General features: G+C 42.2%; 1 protein-coding gene across 2 annotated transcripts in view; it reads right to left on the bottom strand.

Annotated features, from left to right (window-relative positions):
- LOC121328816 (voltage-dependent calcium channel subunit alpha-2/delta-2-like) overlaps positions 1 to 20,565 on the bottom strand; it is a 185,657-nt gene that overhangs the window by 70,094 nt on the left and 94,998 nt on the right. For both annotated transcript variants that reach the window (XM_041273897.1, XM_041273898.1), the window contains exon 5: positions 2,116 to 2,160. In XM_041273897.1, the coding sequence (XP_041129831.1) occupies positions 2,116 to 2,160 (45 nt within the window). The remainder of the gene's footprint in view (positions 1 to 2,115; positions 2,161 to 20,565) is intronic.

The following is a 20,565-nucleotide window of genomic DNA, read 5'->3' as shown; positions in this document are numbered from 1 at the left end:
CGACTTTATCACTTCCACTCATGGTTGTCTACAGTGGTTTTGTTTTTTCTGTGAATGCTGCTATAAGTTAGTTTAGGCTAAAATGCATGCTGTAAAGCCAGTGGAAAACCAAAGATTAGACGATTCAATGATCAGGGCAGGCTTCACAGCTCCACATCCACGGCGGAGCTCCCCTAAAGGAGAACAAACCAATGTTTTTAAATGTTTTTCTTTTTCCATGCACTTGCAACATCATTCCTGTCTCCCTTTTATGTGTTGATATTCCTTTGGTTCGGTTTTAATTCAGGATATGCAGATGTTTCAAACACGGCACAACAGCTGCATTCTGACTACCCCTACCCACTCCCTGGCCCCTATCTCCCACCCACTCCCCGGCCCCTATCTCCCACCCACTCCTACGGTCCCTATCTCCCACCCACTCCCCGGTCCCTATCTCCCACCCACTCCTACGGTCCCTATCTCCCACCCACTCCCCCGGCCCCTATCTCCCACCCACTCCCCGGCCCCTATCTCCCACCCACTCCCCCGGCCCCTATCTCCCACCCACTCCCCCGGCCCCTATCTCCCACCCACTCCTACGGTCCCTATCTCCCACCCACTCCCCTGGCCCCTATCTCCCACCCACTCCCCGGCCCCTATCTCCCACCCACTCCCCTGGCCCCTATCTCCCACCCACTCCCCGGTCCCTATCTCCCACCCACTCCTACGGTCCCTATCTCCCACCCACTCCCCTGGCCCCTATCTCCCACCCACTCCCCGGCCCCTATCTCCCACCCACTCCTCATACAAGCGCATAATTAAAGAGGCCAAGTTAAAGCTCACTGACAGTTGAAATATGCCGATTGCTGAAATAAAAAATAAATGTATGCTTTTTTTTTTTTTTTTTTTTTTACTGTGGGGACAAAAATTACATTCAGTGTATAATTAAAGATTAGAATTAATTTGAATTACAAATTCCCAAATGAAATTTAGCAGCCTATTTTTATCAAGTCGATATTGATCAAATTAAGTGGCATCTGAGTGCACCTGTTTGTGCTCATCAGTCGGTTGTGAAAATATGTGCATTTATTACTGGAGTATTCCTGATTCAGCCACCCTGCCTGCCTGCCTGCCTACCTCCATGCCTCCATGCCTGCCTCCCTCCCTCCCTCCCTGCGTCCCTCCCTCTCTGCCTGCCTCTCTCCCTGCCAACCTGCCTTCCTCCCTTCCTGCCTGTCTGCCTGCCTCCCTCTTTCCCTGCCTCCCTCCCTCTCAACGTCCTCCCTCCCTCCCCCCTCCCTCCCTCCCCCCTCCCTCCCTCCCTGCCTGCCTGCCTCTCTCCCTCCCTCCCTCCCTCCCTCCTTGTGCTATTTAATGCAAAACAGCTTATGACTGATTACAATCCAATCCAATCACCCTAGCCCCCTCCCTGTTTTTATATAGATACACATGTATAGATACACATGTGCAAATGTATTAGATAACCTCAAGATTTGTTGTTTATATCCTTAATGTACTGTACCTACCTGCAGTGATACAGAAGCAATAAGCACTCATGTTTGAAAATGTTAGACCACTTTCTGCTTTAGTTAGGCATCTTAAACAACTTCTAAAAAGTTTCATGCACTATTATTTGTGGTTATGTGTCCCTTTTCTCTTGCATGTGTGGCTTATTAAAGTCATCAGTTAAAGTAGATAATCACTAATTTGCCTATTTTGATAATTTTCCAAGATTTTCAGTTCCAGTGGTTTGGTTTCATACGCACAACAAATCAAAACTACAGAAGCAATGGGGTGTTCTAATACATTTACACAGTACTGTGTATATATTTTATTATGATTTTGCCATTACTTTTATTTTTGATTTGTAATTGATATTCTATATTCTTATCTTACCTTTCCACATCTTGGTATATCAGGTGCCCATGTGTTTCCACTACAATCCACACTCAAGGGATTACACAGCTGAATCAATGTATAAAAACATGAGCACTGAACAGCCGAAGCGTAACTCGGGTGGCAGCTTTAGCTGAATGCTGGTCTACATGAGGTACTTATAGTTTTGCAAGGTAATACAGAACTGGTGTAAGATGTATTGTGAATGAATGGGTTAGGTGAACAATAAACAGCACTTACATATTCAGAGTCTGCTTTGGCATCGTAATATTCAATCTCATTTTCCTGCAGGAAAAGAAAGAAAAGAACAGGTTTTACACGACATTCCCATAACGAAAGGCATTGATTAAATGCAACTTATTAAACACTGCCGGCAAAAAGTTAAATATTCTGGGGAACACTTTACACAAAGTGTCTCTAATTACTGTGATAATAACAAAAAGAAGGGAAACCCAATGAAGGGAATTAATCCTGACTGGGTTAATAAACTGCTTGAATGGGTCCTTGTGACCAGGGAACAGCACAATCACACATATCAGCGCTTAACAGAGTTTAAAACTTTGCAGTAAACTGTCACGCACCATTCATATCCATCATTAATAATCCATCAAGATACTATAAACAATGAAACTTGCTTTAAAAAAAAAAGACAAAAATCTATGCTGATAAAACAGTAAGAATCTGGTGCTTGTGAAATTTAAATGACTGAATACCTTGTCTGTCTGTCAGGTGGACAGAGACAAATTGTGTCTTTTTAAAGCTGATAACATAAGAGACTGAATTCCCTGTCTGTCTGTCTGTCTGTCTGGCCACAGAGCAAGTGACCAAATGATTAGAAAGCTGCCATTCACCTCACAGAAGCCTCTTAACTGAGACATTATCAATACAGTACATTTAATAGCAGAAGTGTTTAATTAGCAGCACAACATCTTGAGCAGCCTTTTTATTCACGTGACAAGAGGGAGTCACAGTCAAACAATCTGACACAGACAGTGATAAAGCACATGCTGGAACAAATCAGCCACTTTGCTTTAGACCGCAGTTCATTTTATAAAACGTTGCACTGCACAGGCTGGGGCGAGGGGCCCTAGTGTTATGTAAATGTAATTAGAAAAGAACGGTGTTGTGCTATTCGAGACAGAGCTGTTAAAAGAGCTATCGCCCCCCCCCTTCCCCTCCCCTCCTCTTCTCTCTGGTATTGGGGGACCGTTCTCCTCTTCTGCGCTGGAGGAGCTGTGGAACGGGGAACGCAGCAACCTGCATATTCTAATTAACCAAAACTCACAGGAGAGTCCTGGCGCTAACAAGCTAATTTCATGTGTGATGAACATCATTCTGAACCAGGGTCTGTGAATGACAATAAAGCACCAAGAAAAATGTTTTCCAACCCCTTTCCCCCCCCCCCCCCCCCCCCCCCCCCCCCCCCCCTTCACCATGTTCTCTTTCCATTTCTCTAGCTTCCATTTGTTCACTCTTACAAAGAAATCAACTTGAACTTTAGTGAAAGGATCATTAAAAAATTAACACATCCGCACATAAGTTATTGAATTAGTCAGTTATTACAATAACTAAAGTAATGAAACAGGCTGTAGCAGTACAGCCTTGCAAATCCTGTAAGGCAACATAAGAAATGATATCACTTTTAGAATGCATTTGGGATGGCATGCACTGTACAGTATTTTTCCACTATTAGTACATTTTTCTTTCTGTTCATATTTAGACCATTGCTGGCATTTTCTACATTTGAGCCTGGTGTGTTTCCTCTACTGCAGTTAAAACGTGTGATTTGCTACAATGTGTGCTAGGAATGGGCTGCTAACCTCAGTCCCTTTGCACGTCTCAGGGTCGAGTAAAGAGCAAACGGCAGAGTGCTACCAGCCTCTCAATCTTCAAACAGACGTGGCCCTCGAGCCAATGCAATCCTATCAAGACACTGGCATCCAGGGTGGCCAGCATTTCCACATGTCACTTACAGCCTGACCATATTATTATTATTATTATTATTATTATTATTATTATTATTATTATTATTATTATTATTATTATTATTATTATTATTATTATTATTATTATTATTATTATCATCACAGACAAGGACACCTTGTCAAGGGCACCGTCTGCAATAATCAGAATGAGTTTTCTTCAAAGCAGCATTTGTCATGCTTTGAAAGCAGGAGAAGGCTTGGCGGTACAGCAGGACGGAGAAACCATGTATTCTTTGCAACATGCATGCAGTATATAATACAAATATCAACTGCACTTAATGATAATTACTGCAGTACTGGAGCCCTCAGCATAGTTGGGCATGGATTGTACTCAGATGTGATCTCCAAGGAAGACCAGAGGATGATGACTAAGAAGAAGCAAGCACTCCTACCCAACGGGCCACCATGCTGTTCCATCCATTGCATGACGTAGATGCTTAACCTGCTTGCCCAGGCAAATGTCTTACCAGTGGGTTAAACAGACATTTCTCTGTTGCAATACATTTCAGACATTCAAATCAATGAAAATGAACAGAAATCAGCTGGAATGAGCAAATACAATGTGAAAACAGTGAGACTTGTGAATCGCACAGTGGCTGGTCTGCTTGGGTGCACAGCCCTCATGTCCCAGAACCTTTAGACAGACAGACTCTTTAGACGCTGCCTGCCACTGAATCTAACTTTACCGATATTACGCTATGAGCTATCGACACTACCTAAATAATGCACAATTAAATCACATGACTGCCATTCACCATCACATTTTCAAATTGTGCATGAACAGGGTATTAGTAGCTTTATATACTTCCTATGTCTTTTTTTTTTTTTTTTACTGGAGCAGGAAACTCTCAAAAAAACCTACTCAACATACAGAGATATGAGCTCAAATGGCAGTCTAATGATAGGCGCACACCTACATGGCATATCCACTGACTGTTTAAACTAAACTTCAACAAATGGGAAACTGCATGTTACTTAAATACTTATTTATACCAATCATACTAAAGTTTAGTCCATGGCCTCCAATTCCAAATTTGCATTTGCTACTCTTTCCTTTGGAATACTGCAGAGTAAAGGTGGTACTCATATTTCTATTCCTGACTTCTACGTTCATAAAAATAAATCTTTATGGCATAATCTGTTGGAAACATCAGTACTTCCTGCAATCTTCCAGTTGTTACATGTTTCATTGTTATTATTACTGTTTTATGAGCGCCATCATTCTTATAACTGACAATGAATAAAATAAATACATGAACATAAAATCCCCCAGGTTATTCTGAAGCCCCTTTGCTCTCTTTCCATTTCATGTATTCAAGAACCTTTTATTCATCTGACATTTCAACAATTTACCTTCACCTCTGCCTGCCGTTAAGGTACTGTGCATTTCAACACACAGCAATGTGCTAAAGCTTACTGCATGCACATTAACTTGTATATAGATCTCTTTTTTAACAAGCCTTCAAGGATACCCAGGCTCCCAGTGTACAGCTCTAACCACAGGCACACGTCTGTCTATTTCTGGGGACAGCGTCCACCGGCAGCTATACTGTAAGGGTGAAGGAATGTTGAGGGCATTGTGGTTAAGAAGAGCGCAGATTCCCAGAAAGCCCACCCTTTGGCTGTAACTTTCCAGCGTGTGGATGGATAGCAAGTTCCGAGGCAATCTTTCTGCCTTATTTCCTCTGACCTTGCAGTTAACATCCTATCTCTCGCTCTCTCTTTCTCAGCGTACTTCTCCCGCCAACCCAGAATCCACACCTCCAGGGGACATTGCAAATACCATTCAATTTGATATGTAATTGCAGCAGCTAGCCATTCACAAAGGGTTTGGTACTGCTTGTCTTCCTCTGTTTTAGTCTGGCTGGTTTTTAAAAACCCAACATCCATTCACAGGGTTACAGCTACTAAATCAATGTACATCTAGGATTTCTACACTACCAGCAGATTTCATTATATAAGTCAACTGCTGGAAATTGTACTATGAAAACTCTACATGTACTATCTGGTTCGGGAATAGTTTGAAAAGCTGAAAACCTACATAGCTAGATTGTTTTAGCCAGTGACACATATGCTTTAGCTTTCTCTGTAACGCATTGCATTTGCAAGTCCTTAAACCACTATGTCCCAGAGTTTGGCATTGTAGGTGCTGTAGTTGGAGTGGGTCCTAACCTAAGTTTGTGTTTGGTAGTTCCACCTAAACATAAGCTGCAGTTAGAATAATAAAGATGGACCTAGGATAACAAGGGTTCAAACTTCTTGGTTTCATACTGTGTGTGTTGCCAGACACATCACTCCATGCATTGTGTCATGTTTGTTTGGTATCAGGTTGCTGAAACGTAATAAATATTTACATGAAGGATTCCATTTGAAGAAATGCAGTGACTGATTATTGACCATACATTATATTAACAATAGTGTGATTGACTCACTTCCCTAACAAAGAGCAGGGTAACACTTTGCATTGAGTGTCTTTAATTACTGTGTATTCACATAGTAGTTACTTAGTAAATACATGAGTACTTATACATAATTATAGTGCTATTATGCATTGCTACAATGTACTTAATGTGTAACTATTTTTTGCATGACATAAATCTAACCCTAACCCTATCCCTTTTCTGATACAATTGTGTACTACCATATACTGTATAAAATGATGTACACATGAAGTACATTGCAGCTATGCATAATCCCTTTGAAGGCATTGTGGGTCTTCCCAAGAGTTAGGGGCTGCTGGAAAAAAAATACAAATAAAACAAGCCAGAGCAGGCAGATGTTCCTGAAAGCAGCACACTCTGTTCAAAGTCTACTCAATTCAATAAAAATAAGCAGCGGAGATCAACGATGGCAGGACTCTGCCGGGATGAAGACTGTTGAGGACTGGGTAGGGTGGCAGGACTGGGTGGGGTGGCAGTGATTGGGTGGGGTGGTAGTGGCTGCTTTTTTTTCAGTCAACTCGACTCCAGTGTTTATTGCCAACCCATTCCACTCCAACCCCCAGTCTGCCTCCCAATTAGCGGCCATCTGCTGCAGTTGGTAAGGCGGTCTCACTGGATGGGTGCAGGGTGCAGGGGTTAAGCACACATTAAATGAGGCGAAGTGGAGGAGCAATCCTTCACAGGCTCACTGCCTTTCTAAATACCTGAACCCAAACCAGCCCAACAGGTGGCGAGCAACAGCAGCCAGGAGATTATGAAAAGAAAAACCCTTGTCAACAATCTGGGGTGTGCGAAAGGGGACATCACTGGAGAACCTATACATTAGACGTGCCGCCACAATACAAGGTTATTGTCACTGTCAATGACAGTATATATTTTACCACCACTTTCACCCCCAGTTATATTACCACAATGCAGCAACTCTCCACAACAGATCAGGAGAATTGAAGGTCAGTGGGCCTCCTCCAGTCCCACCCACTACCTCCCATCTACCTACACCCAGGAGCTCCACAGCGAATACTGACGAGCTACCTGTCCCCGAAGCCAAATGCAACATGAAAACAATGTCATTGTCCATTTAAAATCCTTTGAATCTTCAGTGTGTAAAAACAAATAAAATGCAATGGTTTGTTGTCTGGGATTGTCTCTGGATAAGGCAGGCAGGTTTGTTGAAATATTTTTGTTCTCAATAAATGTAAGTGAGATATTAAAAGTCATGCATGGCTGTCTCACAGCTGTTACATCACAAGAACTACAGCTAAACAGCGGGTTAGCAAAATACCTTGCTTCGGTGGCACAGTCGGGACACATCTTAAACAAGGGTTGACTGCCTGGATGCTAAACAGATGTGAACGTTTATACAAATCTCGTCCGACAATTTGTTTTTTCTCATTGCAGTGACCTGATCTTTACTGGAGAGTTTACTGATTTATATAACACCGTGTAACAATTATTATTATTATTTTTGTTCCTGGGTAGTAAGTGTTATTTCCTAATTGCTTATGCCTCAAAAGTTTAGAAAATGGCTATTATTCCCCACAAACTTTGCTTTTGTGACCAGGACAGTGATATTTCAAAATATCACTATTTCCAATGGGAAAACGGGCAAATGTGTGTCTTTTCGTTCACATAAAGTCAGAAAAAAACAACATAAGAATCCAAATTAACATTATATTTATACTAAAGTAATACAAAAATGACTACAAAAGATTTAGAAGTGAGTAGTTTTTCGAGATTTACGATTATACTGTAAATACATGTGAGAAAAGGTGATCCTATAAGAGGAGTTGCTAATGGGGGTATTACTTATACTAATTTGTAAAAAATATACAACCTTGGGCATTTTCCAGAAATAACGCATAGTAAAGTTACATTTTTGTGTTTACCTTTACGTTTATTAATGAGTTGTCATTTTAGCTTGATCTGGACTGGGGCCCACTAACCCCCCTCCCCACTTGGCACTGACCCTGCATAGAAAAGTGGTGCCAATCTTCTCTTCACTTTCTGTAGACTTCTCCATTCTCTAACATGAGATTGAAGAGCACCGCACGCAACAAGCAATACCACTTTAAAAAACTGTAAACATCAGGAGCAATGGCAGTCGACAGACAGACAGAACTAGGCTGATACAATTTAGATTCCTGTTCTGTGCTGACACAGTTAAAAAAGGACAACAGCAACCTAGCTGTATAATTGGCAATCACTTAGCACAGCACTTGCAATTCAGTGGAATACGTGCAGCAGAATAGCTTTAAACCCTTGCTGGCTCTCAAACGCTTGTAGGAATCTAACTTAATTGTGGAGTTTATATAAGGCACTCAGTGGTGCATGGCGGCTATATTTATACACCTAGCTGAATGTTAAACGGAGGCTGCAGGAAATTTCAAAATCTCTTAATTCCCTTACAGGAAAGCAGCTTTTCAAATCCCCTTAATTAAAATGGGGGTCTTACTTTACTAGAGGAGAGCTGATACTCGTACACTTCATGGTACCGCAATGGGTGCGGGGGAAATTCGCCTTACAAAATGTTAATATACAATATATATATATATATATATATATATATATATATATATATATATATATATATATATATATATATATTTCCATTTTAACTTGGAGTTTTATATGGAGTTTTTTAAAAAAGGGCAATGTCTGCATTGGAGCAAAAAGCTTTGAGAGCTTTGAAAGTCGTCCCATCAATGTGGATATGAATTGCCATTGAATGGAACGCAGTTGTAAAGGCGAGGAAAGGACGGCTTTTCTTGTTTTGAAATCAACACATTGATGAATGGATTTATTGAATGTCTGCTGAAAAGTACTTCTTAAAGGCAATTCCGAGGAGGAGTACGAGTATCAGCGCAGCCCTACACTTTACTGCACGCTTTTAGCATTTTCCAATCCATACCCAACATTTCATTTTGCCTACAGCTTTTTTTAATTTGATTACTAGAGAGAAACCAAGCCTATAAAAATTAAGAGACAATTTTATAATGATTTTGTTTAGTACCCTTTACAGTCCTCATTAATCCCAAAGCACAAATTACTTTCTTCATTTCACCAGGAAACTGAGAATGTAACAAGCAGGAATGAAGTGATTTTCCTCTATTATTTTTGTGTTGCCCTGTCAATGAACTGTTTCCTATGTATCGTAAAACATGACGTACAAGGTGTTCGTACAGCAATTGCTTATAATGCTTTGCTGTAAGTCTATGTGACTCCAAAAGTGGATTATTTGAAACATAGTTAGCCTGCTGGGAACTCACCAGACACAACAATAAAAAAAAAAAAAAAAAAAAAACCAGAACAAGTACAAGGACGTTTTGAACAGCTACATATGTCTATCTGTTTTGTCTTGTAGTCTTCTGCATGCAGTACAGTGTATGTGAAAGATACCACATTTAGTGTATACCCATAGTAATCACAAACTAACTTGGTTTGGAAATAAGTCTACCACTGCTCTACCTCCCTGTCACATGCTTTACCGGACACGATTTCAATGCAGTGCTGGACGGGGAGGTTGCCTTGCATCTCAGTGGATCAGTCCTGTGTGCTGTGCATGGCTTCAACATCACTACTTCAAACAGTTGTGTCTACAAATATAATCTGTATCAATCCAAGATATCATGGAAACAGAACCCTTTGTTACCAACTACATTGCAGCACGTCAATACACTAGCTCCCTTCAAACCAAGCCGGAGAATACCACTGTCCGCCCCTCAGTTATCACAGGAGCACGTTTCATTGGTGTACGACACAAGCTTGCCAACAAACAGGCAGATAAACTGACAGACAGACAGACAGACGGATTCGGTCAGCAGAGCTGTCGGTTCTTTCAACATACTGGTCATTAAACAGAAAGATTTCAACTTACTGGGTACAGGGATAGATATATATTTTTTTTCTTTTTCTTTTTGTACAGTAACTGCAGTGCAAGGTAGCCCACATATTGTTGCCATAGTAACAGAGTCACCTGTATGCTGAACACCAATGTACTGCATAGCACTGCCCTCCGTCACTCTGCACAGCACTGCCCCCCGTCACTCTGCACAGCACTGCCCTCCGTCACTCTGCACAGCACTGCCCCCCGTCACTCTGCACAGCACTGCCCCCCGTCACTCTGCACAGCACTGTCCTCCTTCACTCTGCACAGCACTGCCCCCCGTCACTCTGCACAGCACTGCCCCCCGTCACTCTGCACAGCACTGCCCTCCTTCACTCTGCACAGCACTGCCCCCCGTCACTCTGCACAGCACTGCCCTCCGTCACTCTGCACAGCACTGCCCTCCGTCACTCTGCACAGCACTGCCCTCCGTCACCCTGCACAGCACTGCCCCCCTTCACTCTGCACAGCACTGCCCCCCGTCACTCTGCACAGCACTGCCCCCCGTCACTCTGCACAGCACTGCCCTCCGTCACTCTGCACAGCACTGCCCTCCATCACCCTGCACAGCACTGCTCTCCATCACCCTGCACAGCACAGTCCTCCTTCACCCTGCACAGCACTGCCCTCCGTCACTCTGCACAGCACTGCCCCCCGTCACTCTGCACAGCACTGCCCCCCGTCACTCTGCACAGCACTGCTCTCCGTCACCCTGCACAGCACTGCTCTCCGTCACCCTGCACAGCACTGTCCTCCTTCACTCTGTACAGCACTGTCTCCTTCACTCTGCACAGCACTGCCTCCTTCACTCTGCACAGCACTGCCTCCTTCACTCTGCACAGCACTGCCTCCTTCACTCTGCACAGCACTGCCCTCCTTCACTCTGCACAGCACTGCCCTCCTTCACTCTGCGCAGCACTGCCTTCCTTCACTCTGCACAGCACTGCCCCCCGTCACTCTGCACAGCACTGCCCTCCGTCACTCTGCACAGCACTGCCCTCCGTCACTCTGCACAGCACTGCCCTCCGTCACTCTGCACAGCACTGCCCCCCGTCACTCTGCACAGCACTGCCCCCCGTCACTCTGCACAGCACTGCCCCCCGTCACTCTGCACAGCACTGCCCCCTGTCACTCTGCACAGCACTGCCTCCTTCACTCTGCACAGCACTGTCCTCCGTCACTCTGCACAGCACTGTCCTCCGTCACTGGAGGCTTTATTAGTTCAATTAAACCATGTAGACCAGGACTGGAAAGGGCCATGCACTACTGTAGTGGCATTAGGGGGCAAATGGGAGCCATGACCTTATAACCGGTTCCGTGGTATAAAGAAACACCTTCCAACAAGGGCTCACTGTAACGACTCCCAGCTGTAACTCTGAGCACGCACCCTCGTACACTTGAAATAAACCATCTCTACCTGAAATCAGAACAACCGCAAACATCCTACACAGAAAGCCATTGCAGAGAAGGAGGCAGAGCCACGATATTCAAGCCAGTGGAGTTCAATCTCTGCCCAGACAAGGAGTGTTTAACCTTTCCTGGTGCAGGTCAGCTCTCCCTGACCCCCAGGATTGAGTCTCTAATGCGCAGACCCCCGGCTGTCATGTCCACTCTGCATCACAGGCCACTCAGGTCCGCCAGACCCAGTCACATTGGATCTCTCCAAAGCCTAACTGTCAATCAACCTAATTTGTGATTATCAAACTGTGAAATATTGAAGGAGCGTTGTATGTTACCATATACTGATTGAAATATTGAAGGAGCATTGTATGTTACCATATACTGATTGAAATATTGAAGGAGCGTTGTATGTTACCATATACTGATTGAAATATTGAAGGAGCGTTGTATGTTACCATATACTGATTGAAATATTGAAGGAGCGTTGTATGTTACCATATACTGATTAATGATTCCCGAAAAAAAGGCTTACCCCTACTAACACGCATATACATATACATGTCTAGGTTAGGCTCACAGAGTGAACAGCAGTGTGACTGTCTGGGTTTGGTGATATAATATAAAATCGTATTTCCTTATCATGTAACAATTTGAAATGTAATTGTACTGTTCACAATGCAAAATGATACAATTTGAGAACTGCTATTTGTTACCTTGCTCTTTCCCTCACCTCATCAAAAGACTAGTTTTAGCTGATCCTCTGAATGCTTTACTATCCCTCTCTTTGTTGCTCTCTAATTATTGAAACACGGCATTAGTTACTGTATCCATTTTCTGAGGATTTGTTTTCTTACTGCCCAATGTGGTATTTGAAAACAGTTTATAAGGTTGCGTATTGGCCAGGTCACCCTTTGGAGAAGAGATTGCTGTTAAGATGTTTTTTTTTTTACTTGAATAAACAAAAAGAGGGGATTTGCCATAAACTTTCAACATCCAAAGAGATAGAGAGCAGAGCAGAGCTATACGTGCGAAGATAATGTTGTAACTTTACGTGTGTGTGGAAGCACAGTTGGAGGACTGCACCACCCCTCTTTGAATCTCTTTCTACTGTTTTAGCATTTACTGATCTAGAGATAATTACTCACATCTGGGGGTTTAATAGGAAAAGAAAAGACGTAGAAGCTTTCAAAGCTAATAGTTTAGATTCAGCACCACGGACAAGGTCATCTTTAGGGTGATAAGCTCAATGGGTTCCTTTTCATTTCGATTTTCCACAGGTTGTCAGAAGTCCAGTTCGGTACTTAATTTGTCACTACTAAATGGTTAAAAAAAAAAGTTAAAAATGCACTGTTTTGTAGTATTGTCCTATTGTACGTGTTGCTATGCTTTGCATGTGTATTTTCTTGTCCTTCTATTCGAATTGTGTAAGTTCTCAATGTAAAGGCAAGCTTGTGAAAGTTACTGATACAGACAGTCCTTATTTGGATATGATATATAGAGGATGTCTGTGTGTTGAAATCTCTTGCAGTGTTTTATCTTATTAGCAGGGCGTGTGGGTGTCAAAAGCATGCACTGTGAATTTTATTAGCAGGTCCAAGAGGGTATAACAGCCGTAATGGAGAAAAATTGCAAAATTAATTGTATGTTTGTTAGAAAGATCAAGAGGCTACCAAGTTATATTGGAAAACAGTTACATAAGAACGAATGGTTAAAAGGCTGGGTATAAAAAGGCTTGTATGGAGCTTGTTTGTTGGACCAGAGGAATGAGGACTGCACACTCTGTCATCCCCGAAATTGGTAATTATTCTTAAAATGCTTTTTTCACATTGCATGTTGATTTTGATGTTTAATAAAAGTATTAGTATTAAACAGATTCATTGCTGCATTGAGCAAATCACTCTGTGTTAATCCACAAAAACAAGACTCCCACCAGTGAGCCAGTAACAGAATATACAAATAGCACATGAGCTTCATACTAGGCTCTTATTGAGTGAACATCAACAGCATCTGCATCACATTTCAGACGCGTTCATAGCATACTCTTAAATCAACAGCAACCGTGAGCCACCGCTAACAGCAATATGTTTGGTCTCTGATAAATCTGAGATATCAGAGATGGTAGAAGACCAGCAAGACGGTGTGGGTCCCCCTTAAGCAGGTGGAGGGACCCCAGTATGAGTGTCTCTGAGAGCCCTTTTCTCATCGCAGACACTGTGGAGAGCCTCGCTGCTGCAGGGCATCTTTAAATCCAGCAGTCTCCAAGGACAACCTTGCTGCCTAATGGAACCTGACATTACATCATTCCAGCACACATGAGCCTATTAGGAGGAGACAAATAACAAACCAGCTGATTGACCTGGCGGAAAGAGAGATGTGATATTTTTCCTGCCAAAAAGGTCAAGAAAACATGACTTTCCATGCCGTCACCAGCACTGAAGCTGCTACCTCTCCAAATAATAAGGACGTTGCTGATGAAGAGGGGTCTTTTTAAAATGACTGTGTGCTACATCCACTACACTGTGTCACAGGTCTTAGATTTGGATACTGGACATGCCAGCACAGCAGCAGAGACAAGCATTGCCAGAAACATCAATCCCTAAAAGCAGTTCTTCAAGGGCAGGCGCAGGGCATGCTTACTGGGCACGTGTCAGAACTGTGGATATAGAATGGATTTCAGCTACTTACATGAGCACCAACATTCAGCATAAAAAAACCCTACTCAAACAAACAATCACAAACCAGAAGGGCTGAGACTCAGAAACCTGTCACACCTCTTGACTTGCTGAAAAAGCCTCTGGCTTCCAATGCACTCTTGCTGTCTGTTGGTTACGTGCAGATGAAGAATGACTCGGACTTAAAACAGCAATTAAAACGGCAATGCTTTCCAACCACTGGCCTGATTTGTTCATGTCTACTATCACGTCTCTTTAGGCTCAGTCTGACAACCAGCTTTTATTTTGCTTGCACAGATAAGAGTCTTATTTTGACAAATGCGATTGCTTTGTGTTATTATTCATGTGTCTTCAAGACAGTATAGGAGTGCTACTGGTATTACAAAATGAAAATAAATAAATCAATAAATAAAATCCCGGATAAGCTGATATTTCACCTTGTTTTATGGAAACAGAACAAATATTTATATATTATTAAGAACAAAATTGCCAAATAAGTTTTCATATGAAATATTGTATCAAACCAACTGCAGGGACATGTGTATAGCTGGGGTGTTTTATCATATCTACAAATATAAATTGTATTTATGAAGAGAGAAAAAAAAAGCAATACATGAATCAGGTGAATAAAAAGAGAAACTATTTCATTTTAAAAATGCTAAACCGGGTTAAACGATGATGCAATTTCTCTAGTCGATGTAAGAAAATATAGATTCAGATCAACGCTGTACTTATTAACTTGAAAAGAGCTGGTGGAGTGAATGCGTTTGATAACAGCGGAACAATGGAATCGATCGGCAGGCCAGTAACCTGGATGCCTGAGCTGCCAGAGCTGCCACTGTGCACAGGTACCTCCCTCAGCATCCGGGAGAGTCAACACCCGCACATTACTGTTGCTTTCCTTAGTAAGACAGACAGGACTGTGTGTGTTCATTGGGGCTTTGATAAATGTGAACCACACACACTTCTCTTATGGCATTGGTTTAGACTTTATTGCTTTTATTTTTTTTGTGAAACCGTTGCCAGCCTCATAAAAAGTCTTAAAACAGGTATTTTATTATGTGCTATAGCACGAATAATAATTGAACTCAAGCAAGTGCAAAACCAGCCAAAGGACTAACTAGCTAATCACAGATTCTCATTTCAGAGATAAACTGGGGCTCAACGAAAATGAAAATATATTTTTAGCCCCAGATTCCCCACTGGAGAAACCAGAGAAATCTGCGAGAGATTGACAGAGGACTTCAATCCCCTGAGCTATGAGCTGCCTCACCTTTCAAAGACACTAAAATCAACCTTCAAACATTACACTTACACACAGCGATAACCAGGGTCCTTTCTGTTCTGCCATGCTCAGGGTAATGTATCAACTTTATTGTTAAATCCCTCCTGCATTGTTCCCTGACAGCACCCCATTGAGGGGAGCATAGCTAAACCCTGATAGCATCACAGCACCAGGACAGGAGGAGAGAAACCCTATCTTACACTGTTACACTCACAAATTAACACCTTTGAAAGGCATAATGCAGATTCATATCTGATTGGAACAGTTGAAGGGCTACACTACCACACACAAAAAGCCATTTCCAAATTAATTCTGAACCCATTTAACAGATGCTGTAATGAAAAAGCCCTTAAATTGGGCTCAATTTCCAGATTGTTGTATGGTACATTTATCTACGTTATAGACTTAGTACGACATGAGTGTGGTATCGAAATAGTAGCTTTATCCTATATATATATATAGATAATATATAGATATATATATATATATATATATATATATATAAATATATATATATATTTATTATATATATATCTATATAGACGCACACACACAGTATATAATCCTATAATATCTTACATCGCTCAACCTTGATTGCACATGCTGCTTATTAAACCTGTCCTGGTTTACCTGCTGCTTTCTGGAAGTCTGAGGTCAGGGGCCTACAGTGCCCCCTGCTGGTTGAGGGGCAACAGGCCAGCTGACCCTGCTCCACCGAGCCGTGAGAGTCCAGAGTGACCAGCTGCCATGGTCCATCTAGAGTCCAGGCTGCTACACAACAAAACAAGAGCTGCCCTGACCCGACCGTTAATAAAGCATTGACTGTGGTGAACTGGAAAGGGGAGAGTACCATGGAAATTACATTAAACACTGATCTTTGCCTGAGTCTGCAGTCCACATGGTAAAGGCACTGAACCGTCCAGTAAATCCAATGCATTTCATACACAGTTTCAGTATGTCAGTGCGTGATCCTCGTGCTTCATTTTACTTACTGTTCTGTCACGCCTATGTAATGCCTATTTAAACAAAACAGAATTTGTACTCAGTTCCATATTGGGGATGTTACTCAAGTCAGACAGGAGGCTGGCTTGCCTGCTTGATGAGAGTTTGCTGTCATTGTTACATTTCAAATGGTCATGACTCAAGCTTTTGCTGTTCTCTTAGCAGTCAACAGTTTTCACAATCCGATTCTTGTACGGATCTGAAACCAATACTTTACATTACATCGCTTGACAATATCCCTTGGCAGGCCTGTATCAATTTGTGCTGTCTTTTGTAAAAACGGTATATCGTGATGCAAGCATGGTGTACTAAAGAGAAAAGCACAGGCAAGGAGGGTGAACCACAGAAAAAAACAGGGGTAAATGGAAAAGTAGGACGCATGGATAAGAAAACCACTATTCATTATTGCAGCAAATGAAATGAGTCTAAAATTGTTTAAATTGTTAACACAGGAACAGCAGTGATAAAAACAACAGACATCCACATTTAAAAAGGAAAAAAACTGGATTAGTGCATTCAATTCCATTTCTATGTATTTAATATGAGAATGAGTGATCATTGTGGGTACTCCATATCCTGATCCTCACTGCAGAGCAGTCTGTTTGCCTCCTGTGTAAACTGCAAGCCCCCTGTTACAATTGCACTACATAGATAATACTCATGCTTAACCCCCCATCCCAGGAGAACATTTTGCAGTGTTTTATTGCCTGTTCATTTCTCCTATTGATTTCCAGATATTTTTTTAGCTGAATTATCTTGCAGGCTGCAGGCTTTCTCTGTCTCGCGCTCCACCGGGGCCTTTAATAACCCTTTTATCAATGTTCTTGCGAGTTCTGAAATGAGAGGAAATCCAGAATGCTGTTTGGTTTGGAATTTTTGTGGGTATTGATTTTCATCGCTGCTAGGAAAGACTAACAGCGAGGCTTGAGGATGCAAGTTAACCCTTCGGTGCAGGACTTCACAGAGCAACAGATCTATCGGAATTAAACTCCTTTTTCACAAGAACGAGGGCTCAGAACTAACAAATCCAAATTTTAAACAAACCCAGAGATTGAGAATGAAGAAATCTATACTGAAAATCGTAATAAGAGACTGCAAATCCATACTGAGGAACTTATAAGAGACTACAAATCCATACTGAGAATTGTACTAAGAGACTGAAAGTCCATACTGAGAATCGTACTGAGAGAGAGAGAAAGAGAGAGAGAGAGAGAGAGAGAGAGAGAGAGAGAGAGGGAGAGAGAGAGATTATTAAACTCAAAAGAGTTTAGAGACTCAAACTCATACCAGATCTTAACCCTCTCCTAAGTTAAGCTAGCAGAGCTGACTCCAGCCTGGATGATTGGAGGAGATGGTGCAGCTTTTCAAACCTGCCCTCGCTGGGCTTGAGAAAGCGTATCCCTGCAGCAAATACCAATCCACACCGAATGCACTGCAAGAAGCAGTCGTTCAGTCATTAGTTTACATTAGTCTGCATGCATTATCTTGCATCAGTACATTATGATGTAACTGCATCTGTTCAAGTAAGTCTGCATATATTGTCTGCCATGCCCCAGCATGAATTTTAAATGTCCTAGGAATCAGGAATGCAAGATCGCATGTCTTGCGATGGAACATGGACGCGCTCCCATCTTCCCAGTCCTCCGCATGATATTCCATCCAGACAGATGCAGGCAGTAATCATCAGTAATCACTGCTCTGATCTCCTTGTGTGAGGGGACAGCAGGGAAGTGGAGACTAATTTACTCAGAGCACCTATTGAGGCTAAAAATAAGGCTGGATGAATCTGCATCTTGGAATAAATTGCAATGTACTTCAATAAGGAGGAAACTTTCACATTGTCACAGGCCTGTCCTTCACCTTTACAATCAGTAGAAAGGGCTTATTTTAAAAATGTGAAGCAGCAAGAATAGCTGCCGGAGTCGGGGAGAGAAAGGATCACCACACCTCTGAATAAACACTGTGATTGTGCTATTCAAAAAAAAAATGTACTCAAGGAGGCTGTGTGGTCCAGTGGTTAAAGAAAAGGGCTTGTAACCAAGAGGTCCCTGGTTCAAATCCCGGCTCAGCCACTGACCCTAAGCAATCACTTCATCACCTTGTGCTCTCTTATTACAAGTGACTCTGCAGCTGATGCATAGTTCACACACCTTAGTCTCTGCTTTGGATAAAGATGTCTGCTAAATAAACAATAATTTAATATCAACTTCTCTATTCAATCAATTACTATCTTCTCTCCTAAATTATTCTCATTGCTATAAACATGTGCTCTGGTTTGAAATACTCACTGGGTTATGCACATCTCTACTGATTGTATGAAAGTGAGTTCTGTTCCTGCTCACAGCCCCTTCATTCCTCTGCCGAAGGACTGCTGGCTGTTCTTTGGGTGGAAGATCCTTTAGCTGTCACTATGCACACATCCAATGCAGGATTCTGTGTCTAAAACTACAAGCAGCTCAGAGTCAAGCAGACAAACGTTTGGACGAGTGCCTTTTTCAGTTTACTGATAAGGAACCGCATGTCAGTTAGGAATGGGTAGCCCCTCCCTGTAAGAGTGCTACCCATGATTGCCAAGATTACTACTACTAATAATAGTAATAATAACAGAAGTAATAGCATTAGTAGTAGCAGTATAATAATAATAATAATAATAATAACAACAATGTAGGCAGTAGTCAGTAGTTTAATTTGGACATGGTCATGCTACCCTGTGAATGAGCTGAGCTGATTTGTCAGCACCCAGTCATGGGTAGATTTTATAGTAGCAATGCACAGTCTAATCCCTCTCCCTATCCCATGGCCCTCAGTTTTCCTTATTGGCGCTCACAGATACGTTTGTGATCAGATACGCTCGATGGGGAAGCTGCTTCTCTAAACTGTTTGCTCTGGTGTTTTTTCTCCTCTCCTCTTTTTTTTTCTCAAGCATACAGACTCACAGCTCTCCAGCCCAGGGTTTGAGATAAGCAGCGTTTCTGTATTCCATTACAAGCATCCAGACCCTTCGCTCCCTTTCAACGCACCCAAGTAAATAACTATGTAACAATAAAGCACTAAAGTTAAAGAATATGGCATAGGACTGCATTTAATTACATAACACTGTATACAGGTAATTCAGGCTGTTATCAGAGAAGCAAGAAATGGAGTCATTCGGCCGTTATTGCACAGGCGTTTATCTTTCTAATTTGCTATATACAGTGTAATGTTCACCATTGAATAAACAGCTGGAACCTTTCAGCCTGGCACTGTGTGGATCTTTAGATTAGGAAGCAAGAATTCACATCACAGGCAAAGGCAGCCAAGCGATGTACTGTAGCGATTCTTCAGCTTTTAATAGCTGTGTTTCCACTATAGGCATCACTGGTATGTAGGTAGCCTGTGTTTCACAGTACGTGATGTGAAATTTTGAAACACCTGTGCACGAAAAAATGTTTTAAAAAACGTTTCAGCCCGTGTTATTGTACACAGGTACTGCAGCAGCTATTGGAAGTACAAACCCTTGCTTGGAAATCAAATGATATTATGTGCTACGCAGAGAGTGGCGAACTTTCGTTGCATTAGCAATCCACATAACAAAGATCTCCAGTCATTTGAAGATCAGGGCCTTGCAAGTGCTTTCAAGGTCGACTCTTCCACTGGTTAAACTGCAGCATTTATCCGACTAATGTAAGTACCCCTCTGTGAGCAGAGATGAGAGTTCAATTGAAAAAAAAAAAAAAGCCTTTCCCTTTTAGTCACTCAAGGATGTGTCTAGGAATGATGTGAATACATATTTCGCCACACAGCTGATAAGTGTGGAAGGAGGATTAGTGAAATGAGCTCTATACTTCAATGAGCTCAGTCCATGACAGGGCCACTGCGCTGGTGTAGATGAGACAGGCTTCTCAAATCGATGAGTGGCTTCTCAAGAAGCGGAGGGGTTCTGCAGGTTTAGGGGACCCAGATGGGGCCCAGTGTGCCTCATCGCACAACAGTGACCCCTGCTGGTCAGGCACCTGTCGAGTCCAGGGTTCAGTAATATCAC

Source organism: Polyodon spathula, chromosome 16 (assembly GCF_017654505.1).
Source record: "Polyodon spathula isolate WHYD16114869_AA chromosome 16, ASM1765450v1, whole genome shotgun sequence".
Taxonomy (NCBI): Eukaryota; Metazoa; Chordata; class Actinopteri; order Acipenseriformes; family Polyodontidae; genus Polyodon; species Polyodon spathula.
The sequence above is the reverse complement of the archived record's forward strand: the minus strand, read 5'-3'. Positions and strand labels throughout refer to the sequence as shown.